Genomic DNA, 26,870 nt, shown 5'->3' with positions numbered 1-26,870 from the left:
AGCAAGACTTTCTGCTGAGTCCATTTCCTTATCCCATAAACACTGTTTTATTTCCTCCTTGGACATATTCAGGAATTGCTCCTGAGCTATCAAATCAGACATTCTGTCAAAGCTAGTGACACCCCTTCCTTGGACCCACTTATCTAACAGATCCTTCATCTGGTTTAGATAAGACACATTACTTAGTCCAGGCCCTCTCTTAAGGGTTGGAAATTTTACTCTGTACGTTTCAGATGTAATTTGAAATTGCTTTAAAACAAAATCCTTGAACTTATTATAGTCAGAAGCCTCATCAATAGGCATCTTATTGAATATGTCCAGAGCTCTTCCAGTCAATTTTGTAACCAATGTGGTCATCTTGTGAGCTTCGGGAATTTTATGGAGAGTGCAGTCTCTCAAAGGTGAGAAAATATTCAGCAATATCACTGGATTCATCATACTGTGGACATAGTCGCTCCCATTTGTGGATTGTTGGGGAAGGATGGTTAGGGTTATCCAGTAGCTTCCGCTCAGCCCTTACCTTCTCCAACTCCAGTGCATGCCTCCATTTCTTTTTCCCTTGCCTCCATAGCTCTCCTGTGGGTAGCCTCTTTGGCTGTTTCCTTGGTTTCTGTCATGTTTGCCTCTCTGTTTTTAACTAACTTTACACCCGAGAGTTAGAAATAAAGCAAACAAACAAAAAACTTGGCTTGTAAAAAAAAAAAAAAAAAAAAAAAGAGGCTGTGCTGTACCCAGATACTGATGGTCTCGGATCGTGATTGTCAGCCTGCAGAAAAATCCTTTAAAACCCCCAACACCTTTGTCTCCAGGCAAAGAGACAGAAAAAGCCTCTAGTTGCTCTTAGCTAAAAAAACCTCTTCAGGTCTGTGAAGACTTGTGAATTTCCCTGCAGGAGGTTAACTACCCTGCCTTTAGGTAGAGAAAACTCCAGCTCTGCTCTGGCCCCCAAGCAGAGACAAAAAAAAAAACGAACCAATTTATTTGAGCATGAGCTTTCGTGAGCTACAGCTCACTTCATCGGATGCATGTAGCTCACGAAAGCTCATGCTCAAATAAATTGGTTAGTCTCTAAGGTGCCACAAGTACTCCTTTTCTTTTTGCGAATACAGACTAACACGGCTGTTACTCTGAAAAAAAAAAAACGCTCATTGCTTTCAGCTTAAAACCTGCTTTCCAGCAGCCCAAAGGAAAAAAATATTTCCTTTTAAAATCTGTGCTTCTGGTCCAAAAAATCTCAAAATGATGTCAAGTTAATCCCACCGCTCTGCCACCATGTCAAGGTTCCTTCCCCACTCTGAACTCTAGGGTACAGATGTGGGGACCTGCATGAAAACCCCGCTAAGCTTATTTTTACCAGCTTAGGTTAAAACTTCCCCAAGGTACAAACTATTCTACCTTTTGCCCCTGGACTTTATTGCTGCCACCACCAAATGTCTAACAAATATAACAGGGAAAGAGCCCGCTTGGAAACGTCTTTCCCCCCAAGTCCCCCAAGCCCTACACCCCCTTTCCTGGGGAAGTTTTAACCTAAGCTGATAAGAATAAGCTTAGGGAGTTTTTCATGCAGGTCCCCACATCTGTACCCTAGAGTTCAGAGTGGGGAAGGAACCTTGACATGTGGAGTGTGTTCAGAGAGGAGCCATGAAAATGATTAAAGGATTAGAAAACATCCTTATAGTGATAGACTCAAGGAACTCAATCTATTTACCTTAACAAACAGAGAGTTAAGAGGTGACTTGATCACATACTGGAGTCATAAGTCTCTATATGGGGAACAGAAATTTGAGCCTAGCAAACAAAAGTACAACAAGATCCAATGGCTGGAAAATGAAAGTAGACAAATTCGGACTAGCAATAAACTGCACATTTTTAACAGCAAGGTAATTAATCACTGGAACAATTTACCAAAGGTAGTGGTGGATTCTCCATCACTTGCAATTTTTAAATCAAGACTGGATGTTTTTCGAAAAGGTATGATCTAGTTCAACCACAGATGTTGGACTTGAAGCAGGAATTAATTCAATGAAAGCTGATGGTCTGTGTTATGCAGGAGGTCAGATTAGAGGATCAGTATGCTCCCTTCTGGCCTTAAAATCTAATCTATTTTCCACATTCCTGAGCTGGATATACAATATAGTGAGATGGTCCTTTCCTGACAAATCACTTATTATGCAGGTTTATGTTTAATGGGGCTGATCAAGACTTTAAAGAGATTGTCTGAGAATTCCTGTAGGAGATCTTGGACTGAATGAATTATTCCAGCTGTTTGTTCTCTTTAGACAGGATATTCCATTAGAACAGGTGGGCTGAAGTTACACACACGCTTGACAGTTTGCAGGATTGAGGAAAGAGTTAGAATCACAAAACAGCTGGCATGAAAACCTCCTGTGTTCACATGCTCAGAACTCTAAAACATTCACATCTTGCAGCTGGAATTTTCCATGCTGAGTCTCTGCCTGAAGATTCATTTATTCAAATGTTTGAGTAAAATCCCTCCACCTACTTCGGAGTTATGTAGAGAGTGAAAAAGATACTTCCACCACTGTCAAAGAGTTCTGACCACTTTTCTGAATGGGGCTATAGAAAAATAGCTACATTTTAAAGCTTAGCTTGGACAGTCTTCCCGAGGCCTAGCACCTTCCCAAATTAAACATCAAATTTAGCAAATACAAAATATCACTTTGAGTATGCTCAGGGGGTATCTGCTAAGCTTTTAAGAGTACAGTGGAGGCCCCACCCTTTTGACAGAACCCAGCAGATTCACCTTTTGTGTCCAGACCCAGGGCTGCTGCTGGCACAATTTGCATAAGATATTTTAAATGTCTCACTAAAACTCTCACAGGAAAATCTCCCATGCACCCCAAAAATACAAAAACACCCCAATACATTGACATAAAGAAAAGGAGAAAATTATGGGCATGGATACTGTGGTTTAGAGTTTGCTATTTTTGCTGCATTCTGCAATTTCCCACAGATGTATAATTTTTTGCATTTATTTATTTAGACTTTAAAGCAACATAAAAGACACCTGTCCCAGGTGTAGATGCCCTGCATCAATTAAAACTACCATTCAGAACAATAAACAAAGAACAGCAAAACCACCCATAGAAAACAGCCAGACAGCATGCAATACTGGGGAGAACATGATTCTTTCCACCCTCCCCAAACAGATGGCCTTTGTAACATATCCTGGAGAACAAGTCTGGGCTGCTCCAGCCGGAAAGCAAACACGTCCTCACAGAGAATGTTCTGCCAGCAGTTCCCTCCCTGTTACAGCAAGGGAGCCCTGGCTCCAGCTGGTCAGGGATGCACTGCCAATGGCATGGGGCAGAAACAGGTCCCAGTCCATTTACGGTTTTATAGGTCAAAACTGAACACCTTGGACTCCATACTGCTGGGAAGCACAAAGCAGTGACAGGGTGGGACTCAACATGCAAACTCAAAGAGGCAAAAAGCCCAAGTATCCCAATTATTTACTTTTGGGGGGTTTATCAAGAGCACCTTGAAGAAGTCTGTGGCCAAAAGCTGCACGAGCTGAAGGCTGTACATTGAAGTTGTAGTGTTAGTGAAAAACTGAAGCAAAGACCATGTAGCAGTTCTGCAGAGCTCTTCACATGTAACTCTGTCCTTTTATGCCTCGAATGTAGCAGTCCCTATTCAAATTATTCTTAATATCCCAAGGAGGAATTTCGCTGGAGTCGGATAGATTAGCAGCCTGATAAAGCATTGCTATCTACCTTTCACCTCTCCTAATGCTGTGCAAAGAGAATATGATGGCTCGTTTAACAACCAGGGTGTGCAATGACTTTTCTAGAGCATGCCTGAGGCTGGAATAAAATGGTGAAGAAAGAGACTCTGGTTCAAATGAAACACCATGTTCTTTTTAGGAACTAAATCTGGAGCTAGGGGAAGCCTGATTTTATTGGGAAAGGACTGCAAGTAGGGATTTCTGATTGAAAGTAGTTCACTTCATCTTCTTGTTGAAGTACTGGCTAGGAAAAAGCCTACTTTAAATCTCCTTTAGTACAAGCATAGCTGCCTTTCCTCATAATTTAATCCATACGTGAAGAACGAGACTCAAGGTCTGCTGGCTGACAAGGGGATGTCTAAATGGTCTCTGAAGAACCTAGTGGTATGCAGCTGTAGAATCAGGTTAGAAAATGGCAAATGTGGCTTGAGTGTGGCAGAAACCAGAATCTCATATCTGAGGTAGCTGAGGCTCATGTCTGTATGAAAACTTGCTCAAGGAAATTCCAGTGCATCTCTGACTGCTGTTCGCAGAGTAATTGCGTTTCTTTCTGCACATGATACCAAGCAAACTCTTCAAATCCTCCTGTCGGAATCTTGCCTAGGCTGGAATAAGGAATCGGTCAGGCAGTTGCAGCAGCTGTGCTGAAGCAAGCTCAGTCTCTCAGCTCCAGGCCATTAGGTGCCGTCTCAGGACATCTGGACTCACCCAAGGTCGCAGAGGACAAGTGCAGCTGCCGCTCTCTGTGGGAAGCAGAAGAGGGTTAGGCCCTTTATTGGCCAGCAAGGTGGTACTAGTCCTTTGAGCTTCCTGAGCTGTAGTCTGTGGAGAGAAGCGGGGACAGCTAGGCTGCTGGGAAGTGGGCCTGACAGCCATGCCTCGGGAGGGGAACCCAAGAGCAAGCAGCAGAGGCTCTGGGGAATGGGAGAGAAAATGAGCTTTGCCTTTCTTCCCAACACAGGAGACTCCTGAGCCAGGCCTTAGCTAGGGGAGAGGAGGAACAGGGGGATTACATGCCTGGCTTGTACTTTCTAGGCTTTATGCTGATGACCACAGGCTGTAACTGCAGCAAGATCTGTTGTTTATTCCTCCAAATACGATCCTAGGCTGAAAGATGCGACCAGGTGGGGCTCTGCCTTGTTACCATTTTATTTTCCTCTGGCTGAGACTGTAACCTTATTTGTCCCCTTCTCCCTGGAAGCTGACTTATCTGTCCACCAAGAGAGTTACCTCCTAACCCCTAATAGTTAGAGATTGGCTTATGCTTTGAAGCATGAGGTTTTCTCTCTCTTCTAAAATATTACCATGAGCCATAACAATTCTATGTATTCTTTTATCCATCAAAATGTCCAGGTCTTCTTTGAATCTTGCTAAATTCTTGTCTAAGCAATATCCTGTGGCAATACGTTTCACTGTCTAATTACATGTTGTATAAAAGTATTTATTTTTATTGAGTTTGAATTTGACAACTTTCAGTTTCATTGAATGTCCCACAGAGAAGAGAAGCTCCTATCCTACTCTATCCAGACCATTGATTGTTTTATGTACTTCCATCATATCTTCTCTTATTCATCTCATTTCTCAGGTAAAATCCCAATCTTTTCAATCTCTCTTCATATGAAAGCTTTTCCAGCTCTTACCTGTATCGCCCTTCACTGATTCCCTCTCTCTGCAATATCCTTTTTGAGATGGGGTGACCAGTCCTGCACACAGTATCCAGATGAGGACAAACCACTGGTCTATATATGGTGTTATACAAGTCTCTGTATTTTTCTCTATCATTTTCCTTATGCACCCTAACACCTTATTTGGTTTTTATAAAACACGGTTGTATGTTGAGCCAAGGTCTCCTGAGCCATCCACAATCCCATGAGCCCAGGGCCTTTCTTGAGTTTATACTGTTAATTTAGAACCCTGTAAGCTGTAGTTCACATTTTCCCCTCTCCTTCAAAATAATCCCACAGACGTTCTTACTCAGTAAGGATATCAAGGATTGTGGAGCTAGCAGGAGCAATAAAGATACATTAATTGACCTGGCCCTGGGAAGGAAAATGCAGCTTCTGTCAGGTCTAAGGATACCTCTGACTGAGGAAGAAATCCGGGACCTTCCTGTTGGAGAAGTTTGCAATATGATCCACTTGTGGTACAAGTATTTTTGGGTCAGATCAATGACACTCTTGGTTGAGGTCCCGCCCACTTGGGAGAGAGAGTCTCCTCACGTACCCTGTTTTCCTTGCAGACACTGCTCAGAGGAACAGACTGTTTCTCTGGTCTCCTGGCTGCTTGTTGTCATAGGGGAGGGTTGTTGCCATTCATACAAGTGGGTGAGATTCCCTTTAGGAGTTTGGGAAGGAGAGCTTTGGTGTCCTTCCCAACTGCTTGTGATTTGATGGGTTTATACTTAGCTGGTATCTATCCAGGTCCATCTTCCCTGGGTTACATCGTTGGATTACTGGCTGGTGTCTATTGAATATGGATGGATGAGTGTTCTGACAGCATTTTCCCTTGAGAAGGTTGATGTGGGAGGGCCAGCAGTTGCAGTAAATCCATGCTGCGTGTGGGATTTCATGCTGCCCTGCTGGAGTAGGAATGACTGAATGGCCCATAAGTGTAGCATTGGCTTCTGGGCCACAGTGCTCACAAAGAAAACAATTGTTCTGCAGAGGGGACGGGGATGCAGCCTAGGAGACCTGTTACTGAGTGGCAGAGATTTGATTTTTTTTTTTAGGAACAAGTTCTGAGGACGGGCCTCTGTACGCCCATGTGTCTTGGGGCAGGCTCCCAGGCAATGAATCAGGGTGCTCTCCTATCTGTCGATTATGAGTTGTGCTGGTGAAAATGGGTGGTTTGTGGAATACAAGAAGCTATTTCTCTTGCTCAGGCAGCCTTTCCCAGAGAGCCCATAAGGAGAGAATGCTGCACTCCCGGCTCTCTAGTTCGAAGCCATGATTCCCATCAGCTTTGGGAATGCTGTGAGTGCCAAGGGCACCCCAAATGGCAGTGCTGCACTCTGGAGGTGATGCTATGAGCTGAAGGAATTGTAGGTGACCAGTCTGGTAAGATTTGCAGATACTGTAGGGTCTTGAGTTCTACAGAGCAGATAATGGGGGAAAGCAAAGCTAATATTGCCTTCCAAATCCTCATTCTACCAGAGACTAAGCAGTGACAGACCCAGCACTGGACGAAAAGCCTCCTGTCTCCTTGGACACGACTAAGTCCTGAAATGGAAGCCAGGCCCTCTTTCGTGGTCTGTATCCAGCAGCTTTGGGACAGCAGACAGGACTGTGGATTTCTATTAACCTTACAGAGATGAACTTCCTTTGATCAGTGGCCTTCCCACATCCCAGGCTGCTCAATATCTGGTCACAAATTAGATTCCCACAAAGAAAATGACTAGGACAACCTGTATATGGGTCCTTTGAATTCTACTGGGTAACTCTGGTGAACTCCCTGGAAGTCCTGCGTCTTCAGAAGCTGGGCCAGTGCCATTTCCCAGCCTTCCTCCTCAGGGCACCTGCCCTGGCTTGCACCATACACCCTGCTGTATGTGGGTAAGAGGTAGCAAAGAGAAGAGCTGGCAGAGGGTGAGTGTGGTTCCTTGGGCTTTTAGATAACTTGACCAGTAGAGGGGTGTGTGTGTGTAGGAGGGTGTTTAGGTGCCAGTCTAGACATGGGCTTGTGATGAGCACAAGGTGACAAGCCGGTGGTGACCGACTGGCTTGCTGTCTGCATTCCTGCTTGAATCCAAATCTGTCTAGAGGACTGCTGAGGCAGGCTCAGGATCTCTTAACGCTGCAGTGATCTTGGGCTCTTACCCTTAACTCCCCTTCCGTCACACACAAACCCCTCTCACTCCAGTCTGGTGGTGCTTTCAACCCAGCCTAGCTGGCCCAGTTGGGGGCATAGGCTAAAACCCAAGTGAGGCTTTCACTTGGGCTGCTAACTTGCCCACTCTGCAGTGATGATGCAGGACTGACAAGTTCTCCAACTGTTCCCTTGGACAGACTCCTAGAGCAGTGCAATGGAAAGAACCATGGGATGTGCTCTCAAGTCCTAGCAACACACACAGGGTAGCGCAGAACTGGGGAAGACACAGTACCTCGAGTGTGCGTTTGCAGTGTGGCTGCTCAGACCTGGGCCAGGCTGACCTAGGTGCTCCGACCTGGGAGCCAATCACCCGAATTAACGCTGCAGTGCAGACACATCTTAATCCTTGCTGGAGCAGCAACAGTGATTGTCAGGCTGCCAGGGGCTTAAGATTTTGTCCCAAATTAGATTTGTACTCAGGGAAAAGATTGCTGCTTCCCAACTGAAGGAGGAGAAGACTCTTCAGAGACAAGAGATGACACTAAACTGGGAGGAGAGGTAGATACGCTGGAGGGTAGGGATAGGATATAGAGGGACCTAGACAAATTAGAGGATTGGGCCAAAAAAAATCTGATGAGGTTCAACAGGGACAAGGGCAGAGTCCTGCACTTAGGACGGAAGAATCCCATGCACCGCTACAGACTAGGGACCGAATGGCTAGGCAGCAGTTCTGCGGAAAAGGACCTCGGGGTGACAGTGGACGAGAACCTGGATGAGAGTCAACAGTGTGCCCTTGTTGTCAAGAAGGCTAATGGCATTTTGGGCTGTATAAGTAGGGGCATTGCCAGCAGATCGAGGGACATGATCGTTCCCCTCTATTCGACACTGGTGAGGCCTCATCTGGAGTACTGTGTCCAGTTTTGGGCCCCACACTACAAGAAGGATGTGGAAAAATTGGAAAGAGTCCAGCAGAGGGCAACAAAAATGATTAGGGGACTGGGGCACGTGACTTATGAGGAGAGGCTGAGGAAACTGGGACTGTTTAGTCTGCAGAAGAGAAGAATGAGGAGGGATTTGATAGCTGCTTTCAACTACCTGAAAGGGGGTTCTAAAGAGGATGGATCTAGACTGTTCTCAATGGTAGCAGATGACAGAAAGAGGAGTAATGGCCTCAAGTTGCAGTGGGGGAGGTTTAGATTGGATATTAGGAAAAACTTTTTCACTAGGAGGGTGGTGAAGCACTGGAATGTGTTACCTAGGGAGGTGGTGGAATCTCCTTCCTTAGAGGTTTTTAAGGTCAGGCTTGACAAAGCCCTGGCTGGGATGGTTTAGTTGGGGGTTGGCCCTGCTTTGAGCAGGGGGTTGGACTAGATACCTCCTGAGGTCCCTTCCAACCCTGAGACTCCATGGTTCTAAGAGAGAGCTATTGCGCTGGCTGATGGAGGCAGTGAACAGGCTTGTGGTGCAATGCAGCATCTGACCAGCAGGGGCCTGTAGGTTCCTGTGGGCGGGGGGTGGGGAGTCTTCGGCAAATCTGCCTGCGGAGATGAACGAGCTGGGCAGAGTATCAGCACTGTGGCACCCAAGGAGAGGAAGGCCATGTGCACAAAATACTCATTTTAAAAACTCTGTAGTGGTGTCTCCACAGGGAGCCTGCACAGACAGGCTCATGCTTTGTGCAATGGCTCCTGGCTGTAATGCCCTGGCTTGGCAGAGGGGGAGGAGGAGGGTGTCCTCCGCAAAATAACAAGGTGCCGTGGTCCGTTAGTGCAGAGGATGCTGTGCAGGGATTTAGGTCTCTTTGCTAGAGAGAGAAGCAGGAATCCATCTGAGGAGCAAACCAACAGCCCTTTGAGAGAGCATTTCCTTAGAAGAGAAGAGGGGAGATAAGGCTCACCCAGGTACCCAGTGCTGACCCACCACTGCCGCAGCTCTGGAAATGCCTGTGCTTTTAGACCCAGAGCCATGCAGAGAAGCTCAGCACACAGTGGCACAAGACTTTGAAGCTTCAGCTTTAAATCCCCCCAGCATAGCTTAGTGGAGACCAGGACTGCACCTTCCTAGTCAAAACATCCTACTTCTATTTAAAGGTGCCCAGCTCTCTGAACAATAAACAGAGAAGCCATCCCTGTGCTTCCGTGTTCAGCTCGGTTATTGTATAACAGAACAGCACCACTGGCTTAGAAAAGCCACAAGAAACGACTCTTTATGACTGCAGGTGATTGGCTACACACCTCTCCTCATGTGGGAGTGTGGCTACCTTGGACAGAGCGGCCACAAAGTGCCTTTAGTCAGCCTTTGTTTACCAGGCATTTCAGCATGTGAACAGAAGAGACTAGGTCACAAAGGGTCCAAAATCCTTCCTTCTTCATGCCCCCCAATTCCCTCTGGGTAGGTGCCTTAGCTAGACCTCATTTTCACAGGCATGGCTGCTGACCAGCGTTTGTGGGGAGAAATCCTTTTTCCATGTGGATCTTTGTACCATGTTATTTCATGGGCCACAATATATTCTGTAGGTACAGAATCCATTCCCCTCCAAAAGGGTTGATAGTTAAAATAGACTAGGGGCTGGAATAAGCTAAGACTTTTTCTCCTATGTATACAATTTTCATTAATGCTGAAGTTATTTTTAATTTGTAATTAACGCAGTCTACTTCCCATTATGTATGTCTTGCTGGAATGACACGTTCTAGCTTACATTTTGCAGTACCTCAAAGGGGCAGCAGGTGTCTCTCTTAGCCTTCCCTTGGCCCACCTGCCCTCCTTGTCCCTGACACTGTGATATAGTGCATAATTCCAAAATGGCAGCTTTTTGAAAATTCACCTTGATTATCAGACATTAAAAGTGACTCATCCCGCAGTGACTGTCTGGCAGAAGGATGGGATCAGACAGCAGACAATGAGGGACTGGACGCATTAACACGCTATATTACAGAGCCCATCAAAAATACCTTTGTTCTGTCAAAGATCCAATCATTTCCTAGTTGTGTTCTTCTGAAGAGAAAGAATAATAATAATAATAAAAAAAACAGAGGAATTTAAAACCTCCCCCGATCTCTTTATTCTGGGAGGGAGGGACATGTTTTCTTAATGCCTGATCAACAGTCAGAAGGAGATGGGACAATGGGAGCTGCTGGGCTGTGGAAATGGGACTGTGCAATAACACACAGCACTTGTTTACTCTTGAAAGCCATCATATTATTGCCCCAGATTCTGCTAATTGGAAACTCATTAGCAGGCAGATGCCTAAACTAAATATTTACAACTACACTCACACCTATGCTACAATCTTCTAATCTCATCCAACAGCAAAAGCAGGGACAAAAGGGTTTATTTCATACTTAATGTTCAAAACAACCCCAACAACTGGAGCTTTAACCTGTAATCATCCTGGCGTATTTCATCTGCACAGAGAGAGAGAGAGAGTGTGGAAATGCCACCGCTGATAAATACTTTATAAGCAGTGATAATAGCCCATAAGTATAGGCACCGGAGTCTTTCCAATAACTGTAAAGCTTGCAGTCTTGCAGCGTACATGTGTGTGTCTGTTTCTATTAAACCATGTGTGGGTATAACATTGGGTGAAACATACTACATCCTCAGCACTGCTGAGAGTGTAAGAAGCTCACACACTTGCTTGAGTGCTCAAGGAGACAGAAAAAGCTCAACTGGGAGGTTTTGGCTCTGGTTTTATCATTTCCATCACTTGCTTATGAAGCTAGGGAAACTGTCCAGGGCTAAGCAGAGCCTTTATCAGTCACGGAAAATACCCCAAAGGCAACATGCCACAGATCAAAGGCATCTCTGGTGTTTGTGCTCATGTGGTTTTCCCTGCCAAACAGTTTAAGTAATATGATTAAAACACAAATTCCATAAACATCAATTTCCCATCTGTTTAATAATAAGAAGGTTCTGTGTCATCAGCAGTTTCATTCCCCTCACTGGATTCATTAGTATTCCATGGGAAAGCAAGTGTTGCCCTCAGCTCAACCTGCACAAGGCAACACCTCCTGACAAAGGGGTCTGGTTCCACGGCTGGGCACAGGAGCTGAAGGAATATCCTTGGGGTAGGCGCAGGGAGCAAAGGGAACTGCTGCAGACACAATGAAATGGGGGAGGGGCTGCTGTTATTAGCAAATACAAACAATACAACCCAACACATCACATGGGGGAAGAGAGCTGTCTGGAGCATCCTGCAAAGCTTCCATTTTCTCTACTGACTCCCACTGTTAACCAGAGGCCAAGACCATGCAGTAAACAAGGCCCCCCACACTCTTATCTTTTGTTCCCTGAACTGCACCAGAGAGCAGCAATTTCACTTCTCCTCCAGACAGCCAGAAGCAGGGACAAGACTGTGAGTGACCGGAACTCCATAGTGACATTGCCTTCTCAGATCTACAGCGCACATCCCAAGGGGCAGGAAAATGCAAAAATGTTGTATGCAGAATCTCTTCCTGAACCTGATGAGCAGAGCAAAGGAGAGGAGAGTCCCAACCCACCCCCACACTGAGCATCTGCAACACTGGGCTAGATTCATGAAAGGGAAAACAGGAAGAGAGTTTCCGTTTATAGAATTTTAATGAGCCCTAAAGGTTATTTCTCTGCAGTTCTAATGATAATTTCCAGCTCTCTGTGTTCATAGGGAACTGGTCCTTTAGCTCTAATCACATTTGGATACTGTCTAGAGCACACACCATGTCGGGCTGCTACAGAATATCAACAAACAAATGATCAGCAACATGCTCCGATTCTACAGGGGAGAAACAATACACAGGAAAGTCTTGTATGGTTTGCACTCGGCAAATGAAAATGATCTCACTACCCCTGCCAGGGACTCAGCAGGTCACTTGAAGGCCCTGCAGCTCTTGGGAGAGGGTCCCTCCAAGATAATGAGGAAAGAAAAATGAATGTGGAAAAATAAAAGAAAGAGAAAACGCTCAGAATGGCATCAACAACCAGGAACCTGCCTTCCTGTTCATGTGACTGCATTTCCAACTCCTCACATGTGAGCCAAGCCAACCCCCCAGACACAGGGGCGCTGGGGCGTGCTGCCTGCCCCCCTCTCCTATCACAGGTCCCGACACCCTCCCGGACACAGGGGCGCTGGGGCGCGCTGCCTGCTCCCCTCTCCCATCACAGGCCCCGACACCCCCCCCGGACACAGGGGCGTGCTGCCTGCCCCCCTCTCCCATCACAGGCCCCGACACCCCCCCAGACACAGGGGCGCTGGGACGTGCTGTCTGTCCCCCGCTCCCCTCACAGGCCCCGACACCCCCCCCGACACAGGGGTGCTGGGGCGTGCTGCCTGCCCCCCACTCCCCTCACAGGCCCCGATACCCCCCCGGACACAGGGGCGCTGGGGCGTGCTGCCTGCCCCCCGCTCCCTTCACAGGCCCCGACACCCCCCCAGACACAGGGGCGCTGGGACGTGCTGTCTGCCCCCCGCTCCCCTCACAGGCCCCGACACCCCCCCATTCACAGGGGCACTGGGGCGTGCTGCCTGCCCCCCTCTCCCATCACAGGCCCTGACACCCCCCCGGACACAGGGGCGCTGGGGCGTGCTGCCTGCCCCCCGCTCCCATCACAGGCCCCGACACCCCCCCGGACACAGGGGCGCTGGGGCGTGCTGCCTGCCCCCCTCTCCCATCACAGGCCCTGACACCCCCCCGGACACAGGGGCGCGCTGTCTGCCCCCCACTCCCATCACAGGCCCCGACACCCCCCCAGACACAGGGGCGCTGGGACGTGCTGTCTGCCCCCCTCTCCCATCACAGGCCCCGACACCCCCCCGGACACAGGGGCGCTAGGACACGCTGTCTGCCCCCCGCTCCCTTCACAGGCCCCGACACCCCCCCAGACACAGGGGCGCTGGGACGTGCTGTCTGCCCCCCACTCCCATCACAGGCCCCGACACCCCCCCAGACACAGGGGCGCTGGGACGTGCTGTCTGCCCCCCTCTCCCATCACAGGCCCTGACACCCCCCCGGACACAGGGGCGCTAGGACACGCTGTCTGCCCCCCGCTCCCTTCACAGGCCCCGACACCCCCCCAGACACAGGGGCGCTGGGATGTGCTGTCTGTCCCCCGCTCCCCTCACAGGCCCCGACACCCCCCCATTCACAGGGGCACTGGAGCGTGCTGCCTGCCCCCCACTCCCATCACAGGCCCCGACACCCCCCCGGACACAGGGGCGCTGGGGCGTGCTGCCTGCCCCCCGCTCCCATCACAGGCCCTGACATGCTAGGGGACACAGGAGACATGCTGCCTGCTCCCCTGTCCTTCCCCCTGCCCTCACACCCCCATGACACAGGGGACACACTGCCTGCCCCCCGCTCCCATCACAGGCCCTCACACCCCCAAGACACAGGTGACATTCTGCCTGCCCCCCCTCTCCCATCACAGGCCCCGACACCCCCACGGCACACTGCCTGCCCCCCTTTCCCATCCCACACCTGACACCCCCGAGACACAGGGGCGCCGGGGTGCGCTGCCTGCTCCTCATTTCCCATAAATCTCTCCATGGGAACAAAGCTCTCTGTGACGAGCAGGTTTGGAGCCACCCATGGCTCAGTCACACTTTAGTGATTCCTTGGTGCTGGAGAAATGGGAACGTTTTAACTGCCTGAACGTCCGGTATCGGAACTCAACTGCAACACAAAGGATGGGATTCCACGTCTGGGAAGAGCTCAGGTGGGCGTCCCTGAGAACTGAGATGCTCGCCCTGCCTCACCCCCACTTCTCCAGCTCTCTAAGGTTGGCAGCATCTCCTGTTTCTTAGCCAAGGCCATAAGGAGCACAGCTGGTTCAGAAAAGAAGAGTCAATGCTCCCACGTTAGCACCAGCCCTGAAGGACCCGGAAGAGGGCTCATAGGCAGCAGAGGGCTGTCCCTTCTGGGGGGGGGGAGGGGTCGTCCCATAAGGTTGCCTTCTCTATTGACAGTACCTCTTTTTGTGCCATGCTATATTTGTTCCTCATGGTGACCACCTCCACCTCTGCTTCAGCAAGCTGATTCTTTGTTTCTTGTGCCTGTAGGTCAAAAAACATTAGGAACCATTAGGAAATGGATAACCAGACAGAAATATCTCATAATGCCACTATATAAATCCATGGGATGCCCCATCTTAAATACTGCGTGCTGTTCTGGTCACCCCATCTATAAAAAAGATCTATTAGATCTGGAAAAGGTGCAGAGAAGAGCAACAAAATGCTGAGGGGGTAGAACGGCTTCCACGTGAGGAGAGATTCAAAAGCTGGGACTGTTCAGCTTAGAAAAGAGACGACAGAGGTCTGTAAAACCACGACCGGTGTGAGAAAGTGACTAGGGGCGTGTTATTGACCCCTTCCCATAACACAAAAACCAGGGATCACCCAATGAAATTAACAAGCAGAAAGTTGAAAACAAACAAAAGGAAGTATTTCTTCACTCAACAATCCGTCAACTGGTGGAACTTGTTGCTGGGGATGTTGTGAAGGCCAAAAATATAACGAGGTTCAAAAAATAATGAGACAAGTTCCTGAAGCACAGGTCCACGAATGGCTATTGGTAATGGCTGCCTGCCACAGATAGTTCTGCTTGCATGTTAGTCCTTTCACTGCCACTGCATTGTCTTCTCATCTTTCCTAAGCCGGTCCAGCACAGCCTGGGTCCACCTCTACTCCCCATGGAGAGGCCGGCTTCGGCTCGGGACCTGCAGGAGGAGCTGGGGAGAGGAGGCAGGAACAGTGTGGGGACTAGTACGTAGCCAGTGGGGCCATTTTTTGATCAGGGGGACAGACATAGGGGAAATGGGGGGATAATAGATGTGGGAGGTTTGGGGGCACAGAGATTAAGCCCCCATACTCTCCATGGCACAACTCTGACCCCTCCATTCCACCTCATAGCCCCCTTCAGTGCATCTTTAATGGAAAGGGAGAATATGTGGCTGACAGGCACCCCTGCCCCTAATCCATGCCCCCCACCATACACTCCCATTTCCCCCTCCAGACTGCCAGCCCTCCCCTACCACTCCCTCTAATCCTCCTCCGTCCCCTCAACCCCTTCCTTTACCACCCATCCTCATTTATTCTCTGTTCCCCAGCTCCCACCCTCCTCCCTGCACTACTCCAAGGCCCTTCCATATCCCCCTTCACTACTCCGACACCCCATAGTCCCTCACTCTGCACCCAAAAAGTTACAAGAATTTGAAAATGACATAAACAGCTGATGTTAGGGTGGTTTCACGTCAGGAACCCCAAGACCAAATGATGCAGTGACTTGCTTTCCTTTGATCGCACTCAGGCCCTGTTACGTTATATTATCCTAACTGCTCACTAGAATCCTTCTTCCCACTAATTTCTTTGACAGTATTTCTAAAGTAAGATTGGAGTCTGCATTTGGATTTTCTTCATAGATTCGAAGGCCAGAAGGGACCGTTGTGATCATCCAATCTGACCTCCTGCACAGCACAGGCCAGAGAACTGCCCCACAATAATCCCTAGGGCAGATTTCTGAGAAAAACATCCAATCTTGATTTAAAAATTGCCAGTGATGGAGAATCCATCACAACCTTCGGTAAATTGTTCCACTGGGTTAATCACTCGCACCATTACAAATTTATTCCTAATCTCCAGTCTGAATCTGTCTAACTTCAACTTCCAGCCATTGGATCGTGTTTGACTTTTCTTTGCTAGATCAAAGAGCCCATTATTAAATATTTGTTCCCCACGTAGGTACTTACAGACTGTGATCACGTCTCCCCTTAACCGTCTCTGTGTTAAGCTAAATAGAATGAGCTCCTTGAGTCCATCACTATAAGGCAGGTATCCTAAGTCTATAATCATTCTCATGACTCTTCTCTGAACCCTCTCCAACTGATCAACATCTTTCCTGAGTTGTGGGCACCGGAGCTGGACACAGCATTCCAGCAGTGTCGCACCAGTGCCAAATGCAGAGGTAAAATAAATTCTGCACTTCTACTCAAGATCTCCCTGTTTATGCATCCCAGGATCAAGCTAGCCCTTCTTGCCACAGCATCGCCATGGGAGCTCTTTAAAATATTGCTCTGGAACCAGAAATGTTGGTCTCATGGAAGAACTTCCCGAAGGAGTCCTGCAGAATGCAGGCAGAGAGTCTAACATGGCGGTTAGACTAGATGACACTTGTGATCCCTTCTAACTTTCTGGTTCTAGGATACATGCAGTCTCTGAAAGCTCCCAAGGCTAGGCAACCACAGCATGCCACAGCCACCCAGCTGCTGGGACAGCAGACAGCCTGCAAACTCTCGGGTTCCAACAGAGCCCTAGTCTTGCTGTACATTCCCATTTCATTCTTGTAGGTGTGTCAGCTGGGATGCGTGAACCTGGAGTTCCTAACTTAACCCATAATAACTTCTGCAATACAACCCCCAAAAGATCTGTGGGTGCCGTGCACTAGCTGAGATAAATCTTGAGTGATCAGTTTGAAGGGATCAGTTTGATCACCCAGTTTGAGCAACATAGTTTGCAAAAATAATGTTAGAAGAACAAGATGATTTTGTAGCTTTTTTTAGAGGGGAATCCTCTCTCTTAGAATCATAGACTATCAGGGTTGGAAGGGACCTCAGGAGGTCATCTAGTCCAACCCCCTGCTCAAAGCAGGACCAATCCCCAACTAAAACATCCCATCCAGGGCTCTGTCAAGCCTGACCTTAAAAACCTCTAAGGAAGGAGATTCCACCACCACCCTAGGTAACGCATTCCAGTGTTTCACCACCCTCCTAGTGAAAACGTTTTTCCTAATATCCAACCTAAACCTCCCCCACTGCAACTTGAGACCATTACTCCTCGTTCTGTCATCTGCTACCATTGAGAACAGTCTAGAGCCATCCTCTTTGGAACCCCCTTTCAGGTAGTTGAAAGCAGCTATCAAATCCCCCCTCATTCTTCTCTTCTGCAGACTAAACATCCCCAGCTCCCTCAGCCTCTCCTCATAAGTCACGTGCCCCAGTCCCCTCATCATTCTTGTTGCCCTTCGCTGGACTCTCTCCCATTTTTCCACGTCCTTCTTGTCGTGCGGGGCCCAAAACTGGACGCACACTTGGGCTCCCTTTGCTCATATGATCCCAAACGTGGAGCACTAGAACCACCCACAACTCCATGAGGCACAGCAACACTCTGAGTCAGTACGATTTGAGAACACCAGGTAGATCTGAGAACACCACGTAGATCTGAGAACACCACGTAGATCTGAGAACACCACGTAGATTTGAGAACACTTAGAACAGTCTATGTGGGAAACAGAAAGTGACGCTCAAACGTAACTACAGTGGAGAGCTGGCGCTCTGCAACAGCGCCAGGAGGAGCCTGACAATCCCGTTCCTTCTCTCCAATGAGCTGCCAACCTGCCTTCCTGTCCAGTAAGCAATTTGCTGCTTTGTCAATTGGCCAACTTTAGAGCTAATCCGGCTCCTCTTACTTCTGGGGAGTGGTCTCATTGAAGTCAACGGGATTCATATGCGCAAGTGAGTCTTCACTGCTTTTACCCGGATGTGGTCCCTAAACCCCTCTAGTCCACACACAAAACCCACTCATCCCAGGTCAGTGCTTTTAAGTTTCAACCTAGGCTAGCTGGCTTGACTAAAGGCTGAGTGAGGCTTTCACTTGGTCTGGTAACCTGCCCACTTTGAAGTGAGGAGGCTGGCTAAATAACTCAAGAGCTGATAATCCTCCAATCCACCCAAAATTCCCCTCGTGTGTCCAGAAGGGCAGACAAGTTCTCCCACAATTCACTGGGAAAGAATCATAGAGCTTCTCAGCTCCCTGCAGCACAAAGAGCCATGGGATGTGCCCTCAGAAGTCCGAGTGATACACACTGAGGAGCGCAGCCCCGGTGAGGACACAGGAAGTGGGATAGGGTTTGCAATGTGGCTGCTCACACCTGGACTAGGCTAACCCAGGGGCTCAGACCTAGGAACCAATCACCTAGGTTAGCTCTGCATTGAAGACATACCCAAAAGGAAGCCAACAGAACACGAAATCCTGACCTAATGCTGAGCGCTATAGCCAGTCATGCCTTCCTGAGTCTGTGTGCTCCTGAACAGCCTGGCAGCAGGGCGCTGGCCAAGCAGGTTAGATAATGTGCATCCTACTGTATTTTAATAATTTCTCTTAAAATCTTGTTGCGAGTCAACACATACATAAAAGACAAGACAGGGAAACAGAGGAAATACTGCAGCCACGGATCCCAGGGGGATGACAGCCCCATAGTAACTGGAGCCCACGGCATTGTCATATGTGGAAGGGGCAGGAACTCCTGCTGGCAGCACCAGCAGGATGGTTGCAAGGTGTTCCAGCTAAAGTGCCTGATGCCTGTGGAACCTCAGCAAACACATTGTTTAATTCCATCCTCTAGAGAAGGGCAGAGCACAAGGCAAAAAGCCTAAGGAACAGGAAAAGGGATGTAATGTAAAGAAACACCCACGGGAATCTGCGGTGTTCCAGCTCAGGGAGCTGGCAGCTGTAATAACGCCGTTTGCACAGAGTCACAATGACACCATCACTAATATCAGGCCTTTTGTCTTAAAGCGAAGGCTTTCCCACTGATATTCAATGGAGCGCTTTGCACACAGCACATCAGCAGTTTAAAAACCATATTTACTGACCATGAATTAACCGGACAAAACACTAGAAAAGGGATGTCCACAGGATCAAACTGCTCCTTAGCAGCACTCCGGGGAGTCAACACAAGTCTGATGCCTGGAGCCCCAAGCATGCTAGGTCAGTGGTTCTCAAACCACTGTGCATGGATCTTTGGTGTCAAGAACTGCCCTTACTGCCATCCTGCAGACAGCTGGCTAGTCACATGGTGCTGGCTTGCCTGGCTTTCGGCTGCTAAATTTAATTAAGACAGCTAGAACAGATCATACACTTTCCTAATATTACTTTTCCAAGTAAGCAACTGCTGCTGTTGCTGCCACAGGCATGTGCACTCATGAGTGGGAGGAGGGAGATGGTTTGTGCCAGCACAATTATGCAGGAGAATCTCGCTATGTACTTCTCACTATAAAATAGATGAGAGCTGCTGTGTAGGCGCCTTACAGGTTGAAGGAAAGAAATGGACCCTGCCCTGAAAAACGACCTATCCACATTCAGAGGTGACCAAATCGGGAAAGGAAGAAACCGCAGCGAGAAGGAAGCAGAATGGCTACAGCCATAGTCTTGCAGAGACTACCCAACTGATGCATGCACACATCTCAATGGTTCCATTAACAGTCCTACAATCATTTTGCAAAGCTTTGTAAGTCATAAGTAAGAATGTGTTTGTCATGGCCATGACTTCCCTGATCTTTACTGTTATTTCTTCCACAAAGTGTGTCCCTCCAGAGCTCAGAATGCCCTGACATACCCTGAAAAATACAACAAAGAAGAGTTACATAATCAAACAAAAGACACTCTCATGGTTGCTTCAACCTGGTCTACCTGATACTGAGCAAATCACCTCTGGGAATTGTTACATCTCAGACTGTGTCCTGCTGTGGGAGTCGTTGGGGCTTGGTGATCATTATGTACTTGTGAAACACTGACAATGACTATTTAATCGTTTTCCAATGGAAAGTCAACATGCCCACAACGCCCCGGGTGTGCCAGAATGTTCCCTGTTTGTCATTCACTAAAATGATGTCCGTCTGCCCTGACAAACAACCAGCCTGTTCAAGAGCTGGGGTCAGAGCCCCCGCAGCTGCGGGGGAGAGGGAAGGCTATGCAGTGCACAGTTGATTCATGTTCAGGGCAAGGATGTACAGCTATTTCTGCAGCACACCAAATCGGGCAACCTCTGATTTCTGTCACATATTTCTCATCTTCCCTTGGACTTTATCTGAGCAGCTGCCATTCCCACAAGGCAAATTTACATGAATGAAAAGAATGAGTGTTTTTGATGCTATACCATGTGATCTGGAAGGTCCTAGTTTGGACGTACTAGCAAAATTCCAAGAATCAAATACCACGATGCACTGTTGTATCTAGAATTAGCTGCCAGCAAAGAAACCAAAGAGGATTTTAGAAGATGGACCCAAGTGTCACCATCTATTTTAAGCCTCTCACACTGAATGCAGGTTCCTGCCAAGGGCTACTGACTCTCGTGTGTGCCCCGCTGCAGGCAGCATACTGGGCCACACCTGCACGTGCGGGGAGCACCTCCCTGCACCAGCATGGTCACTCAGATCCCAGTGACTGCCTTCCTGGCAGCTCCCACAAGTGCCCCGTAAGGGATGTATGCAGCCACAAGGTGAAATGCTCCAGGAATCAGCTTCACATCGAAACACATTACAGTCTGAAAGTGCCCCCTCTTCCCCAGGGCAGGGGTTAAGGCGCATCCCCCAATGCCCGTGGAGCTTAAGTGTGTGTCTACACTGGAATAAAAGACCCACAGCATGGCCGCACCTGGCCCAGGTCAGCTAACGGGCTGTGGGGCTCAAAACTGCGGTGTAGACATATGGGCGTGGGCTGGAGCCTGGGCCCTGGGACCATCCCTCCTCCTGGGGTCCCGCCTAAGCCTGAATGTCTACGCCTCAATTTTACAGCCCTGCAGCCCAAGCCCTGTGAGCCTCAGTTTCTGGCCAGGGCCTGTCCGAGTGTTTAACTGTTGTGTAGATGCACCCTAACAGGTCAGCTCTTCAGATGTCCCTTGCCTGGTGTCGTGACTTCCTGTAAGTGCACACATAGTCCATCAAAGTAATCACATATTTCCCATCTCCTCCCTCACTCATGGTGTTCACTGCAATCCTCCAAGCCTTCTAGCTCACGTTTGACTTGAGATGCGCAGGGACCATGCAGAGGGGAGCAGAGCACAGTTCGGGGTCTATAATAACAAAAGAAGACCCTGTCCTTCCATGTTATTATGAACCTGTAATCTATGGGTTCACAACAAACTCACAGTAGGTCAGGTTGGGGGCCTTGGTTTGGTAAAACTTCTGCACAAAGTCATTATGTGTTTACAGCGCTTAACAGAAGATGGACCCAATCAGTAGCAGACGCTGATTATTATGAAGAACTACCCTGCCCCCCCAAACCTGGACTACTCTTCCCCCCCTTTATACCTGCACCATTCCTCTCCAAGCCTTCCTGAGAAACCACCTTCTGTGTCTCCATCAGGGACACCAAATCCCTCGCCAACGCCCGACATTCCCAGCATGATGTGCACTTTTCTAAGTACACTCCACAACCGCTTTGGACTGGCCTCCTTTCTCCTGAGCCAGTGTTTTCCCTCCTGCTTATGCCAGGGTGCCTGTCGCCTACAGTGGGCAGCACAGGGATGGTCCTCTGAACTGATTTTCTATGGCACTGTATGCAACTGTTCAGTAATAGATATACAACCAGGATAGCAGCTCCTTAAGATTAGCTCTTCCTTGGCAGCATGCCAATGGTACTGGGTGTATTTTACAATACCAGTCACTGTGTCCTCACTGAAGTGACCTACGCAGTGTCCTTTGCAGTCTGTTACGCACAGCTCTCTGCAATGTTCTGACGTAAATCCTCCCATCTTCTGATCCATGTCATGGTTCAAACATACCTTCCCTGTACATCAGTGATACTCCAACCCAGGCTCGCGAGCTGCCAGGGGCTCTTCACAGCACAGGATACTAAAACGCAGTCATTTACTTATTAAGCAGTTTAAGTTATTAGCCAAACAGGATGGATGCTTTTACTATTATCCTATTGCAGTTGATCAAGTATTATTATTTTGTCAGTCATTTTGCTGTGAGAATCACATATATATAAAAACTCAATATTTCCCCTGTCCTACTGTTTGAATAGGAAGCTGTAGTCCTATAGTAAATGACACAATGATTTCACATGACTGTGGCTCTTTTGGGTGATGCTGATTGCTAATTTGGCTCCTGAATCACTGAGGTCTGAGCAGAAAGAAAAGGAGGACTTGTGGCACCTTAGAGACTAACAAATTTATTTGAGCATAAGCTTTTGTGAGCTGTCACTGCTATATATATCCAACTGCATGCAGCCTAGCACCTCAGCAGAACACAGGGTCAGCTCTGGGCCATAAGGAGCCTCACCCATCCTCTAGCCTGCCCCACTCTGTGGGACACCAGAAGTTGCATGGAACACTGTGGTCCATCAAACAGCTCACTTTCTCAGACCAGAAGCACAAAACTGGGGTAGCTATTCTGAGGACTATTCTGTGCTGTAACAACAAGAAAAAGGAGATTTGACACTCTGGAAGTGCTCCCCTCTTCCTGAAGTTTATTAGAACAATCACAATTCTATAACTGTAATTCTTTCCATTCCTTTCTTTCATTCTGAATTAAAGACCATCCACTTCAGAATCCAGCCAGGCGCCTTCTGATATCAAGGAAAGTGCCTGAAGAATAAATTGCTCCTATCAGAAATAAAGCATTTTCATTCTGCTACAAGCAGGGAGATCTGTGTTTCTAAGTCTCTCCAAAGGCAACTCCATCTTTACTGCTCTCTCTCCTTTTCCTTTGATACACAAAGCCTGCACATCACAGGGCTGTGATTGCGTTCAACTTTGGAGCAGTAGAATTGTAAATATTCATTCGAGTCCAAGCTAGTTTTCCCAAGTCTCTCCTAAGGGCACTGCGGCTATGCAAACAGCAGCGGCTGGGCATTAGCCTCCTGGCCTGGAGGCTGTCTGTTTCTCCACAACTCCCAGGACTACTTCTTTACAGAGACTGCATGGAGTGAAGCCAGTCTTAAGGACTGTTTCAGCCAACAGCTCCCTTGTTTTCTTTATTCTCTCCACATTTGACAGGGCTGGCTATTGGTCCCTCTCACCACATCATACCTACCATGGACGCAGACCTGATCTATGCTATGAAATTGATCAGTTGCTGACAGCTGGCACCAGCAAAGGTGTGCAAACACACTCCCAGCTTAGTATGGGCACCCAGCATGCTTTGCACACTCATGGAGCCCCCACCCTTGAGGTACAAACCCCGGACACACTTGCATTCACTGCACCCCACCCTTGTACAGGCCTAGGTAAACTCACATATGCCGCACACCCGAGGGGCACTCTTGGGCACATGTATGCTCCCCACACCCTGTGCCCTAGGAAGACAAATGGACATACTTGCATATGCTCCTGAACCCCGAAGTGCACATGGGCACACTTGCATGTGTCCCTGACCACCCCGTCCCTAGAGTGCACACAGACACACTCACATACACCCCCCCACACCTGGCTGAGTGCCCACGGACACACTCACATATTTTCCCCTTGCTCCCCCGCCGGCCCCGTTCCTGGAGTGCACACAGACACACTTACATACACCCCCCCACACACCTGGGTGCGTGCACATGGGCACACTCGCATATTATCCCCTTGCTCCCCCGCCGGCCCCGTTCCTGGAGTGCACACAGACACACTTACATACACCCCCACACACACCTGGGTGCGTGCCCACGGACACACTCGCAGACACAACACCCCCCACCTGGCTGAGTGCCCACGGACACACTCGCATATTCTCCCCTTGCTCCCCCACCGGCCCCATTCCTGGAGTGCACACAGACACACTTACATACACCCCCACACACACCTGGGTGTGTGCACATGGACACACTCGCAGACACGACACCCCCCACCTGGCTGAGTGCCCACGGGCACACTCACATATTCTCCCCCTGCTCCTCCCGGCCCCGTTCCTGGAGTGCACATGGGGACACACAGCAAAGGTGCAGTCGTTAGCAATAAAGGGCATGAGTCACTCTAGGTTGACAGGACACAGTGGACACAGGCTTGCCCCTCACCAGGGCTGCCAGAAAGGAAACAGGAAACTTATTAACGTCCAGGCCACTCAGTCTGCAGAGACACTAAAGGAATCACATTTGCACCCAGAAACAGCTGGTGCTAGTGAAGCCGTGGCCTGCCGGTGAAACAGCTGTGTGTGAGTCTGCGCCAGCCCACTGAGATCATCCGCGTGGTTACGCCACCCCCCACCCGTTGTCTTCTGCACACACTCCAGTACGTGCTCAGCCTCCCTCTGGGGTAACTTGTTACCAGGTGACCAGGCAGATCAGAGGCACCTCCAGCTTCCAAGGAAAGGTCACCTCTTCTTCCTGGATGAAGATTTGGCCACCGTGACCCACACACTTGTTACCTGGCTGCATTACCCCAGCTTGCTGTACCTGGGAGTGACCGCAGAAACAGAGGCTGCAGACGATGCAGAATGTGGTACCCCACCTCCTCGATTGCATGAGCCACTGTGAGCACAACACCCTGTGATCAGATCCCTCCAGTGACCTTGGCCTATTGCCTGTTCAAGACCTTGATACCTATGTCAAACCACTGACATGTTAGGGCCCAGCTACACCATCAAGGATGCCTCCATGCAGGACCTACCAAGACAGCTAGCTCCTTTGGGGCACTCAGCAGAGGAGCACTATCGTCAGCAATAAAGCACTCTCAGGGGAGAGGCTGTGGCTGTGTTGTGGACTTTCAGAGGGGATTAGACCAGTTCAGAGCAGGATGGCCAGCAAGGCCTGCATCTCTGAGAAAGCTTTTCCATGTAACCAGAATGATTATTACGATGTGTGCATTTGTGTACACACCTGGGTCCCCCAACACATATACCGCCCCCCCCAGCATGGATTCCCATAGCCAGGGAAGGGAGAAGACTCTGTGAAAACAAATAAGGACTAATTTGCCTGACACTATGGTATAGTTGGAGGGGTGTATAGAAAACCCAGGGACAGACTATGAGAAGTCAGGAAACTGATATCAGTCAAGTCAGAATTGTTACTGGAAATATAATTCTGCTTCTGTACTGGTATTATGAAAAGTGATCTGGCGAGGCTTGGAGCAGCGTGTACTTTCCCTTTAGCCTCTTTCAGAGCTGACCCTTTTGGTCTACTCCTCACCGAGGACAGAGCCCTTCTGCACGGACAGTCAGCCCTTCAGCCTGCAATCTACAGTGAAATAGCTCAAGACTCAACAATACTTGTTGGGGAGTCTCTCTGTCATACCTACACCACTGTGAGATATCGAGTCACCAGGATGAATGAAAGAGTAATTCTACCAACAAAGAACACCTGAGAACCTGCCATGTGACCAAGGCTCATCTTTTCTTTACAACCTCCTGTCACAGCTGCTCAAATTCACTGGGCTACAAAGTACTATGAATGGGACAGTCAACCTGCCAACAGATAGTCAGCAATGATTTCTTCCTAAGACCAGAACTCAGCCCCCACTGTGCAACTAGCACCCTCCAAGACATAGATCATTAGGAGAACATCCAATTCAGAGACACAAATATATAAAGGAAAGGAGAGGCAGAGGAGTGAAAAAAAAAAGTCCTTCATAAAAGTCCAAAATAAATAGCCCGCAACTTGCAGGGATTCTTTCTACAGAGAACAAAGCAAAAACAATAGAGAACAAAGCGGACCTTGTGGTGACAAGGAGGCCTCACAGTCAGGAGCCCTGAACCCAATTGCTGGTTCTGCCGGTGACTCAGTATACTGCTTGGGAAAGTCAGCTAGCCCCTGTGCTGCACCTCCCCTTTCTGTACAATACTTGCCTACCTCATTTTAATTCACTAATATTTGTTGACAGATGGAACGTGCTGGAGAAGGGGAGTATTACTCTCACAATGATTCGTGCTCAGTTGGTGGGAAATGAAATATCAACCACCTACGGTTTAATACAAGACTTTGAGTGTATTACAGACTGTTTGGATGCTGCTGCAGGTCCAGTCTTGGCACAGTTGTCACTAGTATTCCACGCGTCAGGACCCAAGTGGGGGGTCAGTGGGGAGTGTGCTGACCACATCCAGCTTAAAGTTTGCTGAGGACATAAAAATTGGGGCAGTGACAAATAATGAAGAGGACAGGTCACTGATTCAGGGTGATCTGGATTGCTTGGTAAACTGGGCACAAGCAAACACTATGTATTTTAATACAGCTAAATGTAAATGTATACATCTAGGAACAAAGAACGCAGGCCATGCTTACAGGCTGGGGGACTCTATCCTGGGAAGCCAGGACCGTGAAAGACATTTGAGAGTCCGGGTGGAGAATCAGCTGAACAGGAGCTCCCCATGTTAACGCTGTGGTCAGAAGGGCTAATGTGATCCTGGGATGCATAAAGAGAGGAATCTTGAGTGGGAGCAGACAGCTTATTTTACATATATATTTGGCACTGGTGTGATGCTGCTGGAATGCTGTGTTCAGTTCTGGTGCCCGCAATTCAGGAAGAAGGTTGATCAGTTGGAGAGGGTTCGGAGAAGAGCCAAAGGAATGATACCTGCCTTATAGTGATAGGCTCAGGGAGCTCACTCTATTCAGTTTAACAAAGAGAAGGCTAAGGGGTGACTTGATCAC

The 26,870-nt window shown here is 48.6% G+C and overlaps 1 protein-coding gene across 18 annotated transcripts in view; it reads right to left on the bottom strand.

Annotated features, from left to right (window-relative positions):
* The window catches only part of PMFBP1 (polyamine modulated factor 1 binding protein 1), a 360,702-nt gene that overhangs the window by 76,816 nt on the left and 257,016 nt on the right, over positions 1–26,870 (bottom strand). For all 18 annotated transcript variants that reach the window (XR_012664618.1, XM_048816955.2, XM_075118503.1 and 15 more), the window contains one exon: positions 14,499–14,582. Coding sequence is in view for 17 of the 18 variants with exons in the window: in XM_048816955.2 (XP_048672912.2) it covers positions 14,499–14,582 (84 nt within the window). In the remaining variant the exon portion in view is untranslated. The remainder of the gene's footprint in view (positions 1–14,498; positions 14,583–26,870) is intronic.

The sequence above is a fragment of the Caretta caretta genome, chromosome 12 (assembly GCF_965140235.1).
Source record: "Caretta caretta isolate rCarCar2 chromosome 12, rCarCar1.hap1, whole genome shotgun sequence".
NCBI lineage: Eukaryota > Metazoa > Chordata > Testudines > Cheloniidae > Caretta > Caretta caretta.
The sequence above is the reverse complement of the archived record's forward strand: the minus strand, read 5'-3'. Positions and strand labels throughout refer to the sequence as shown.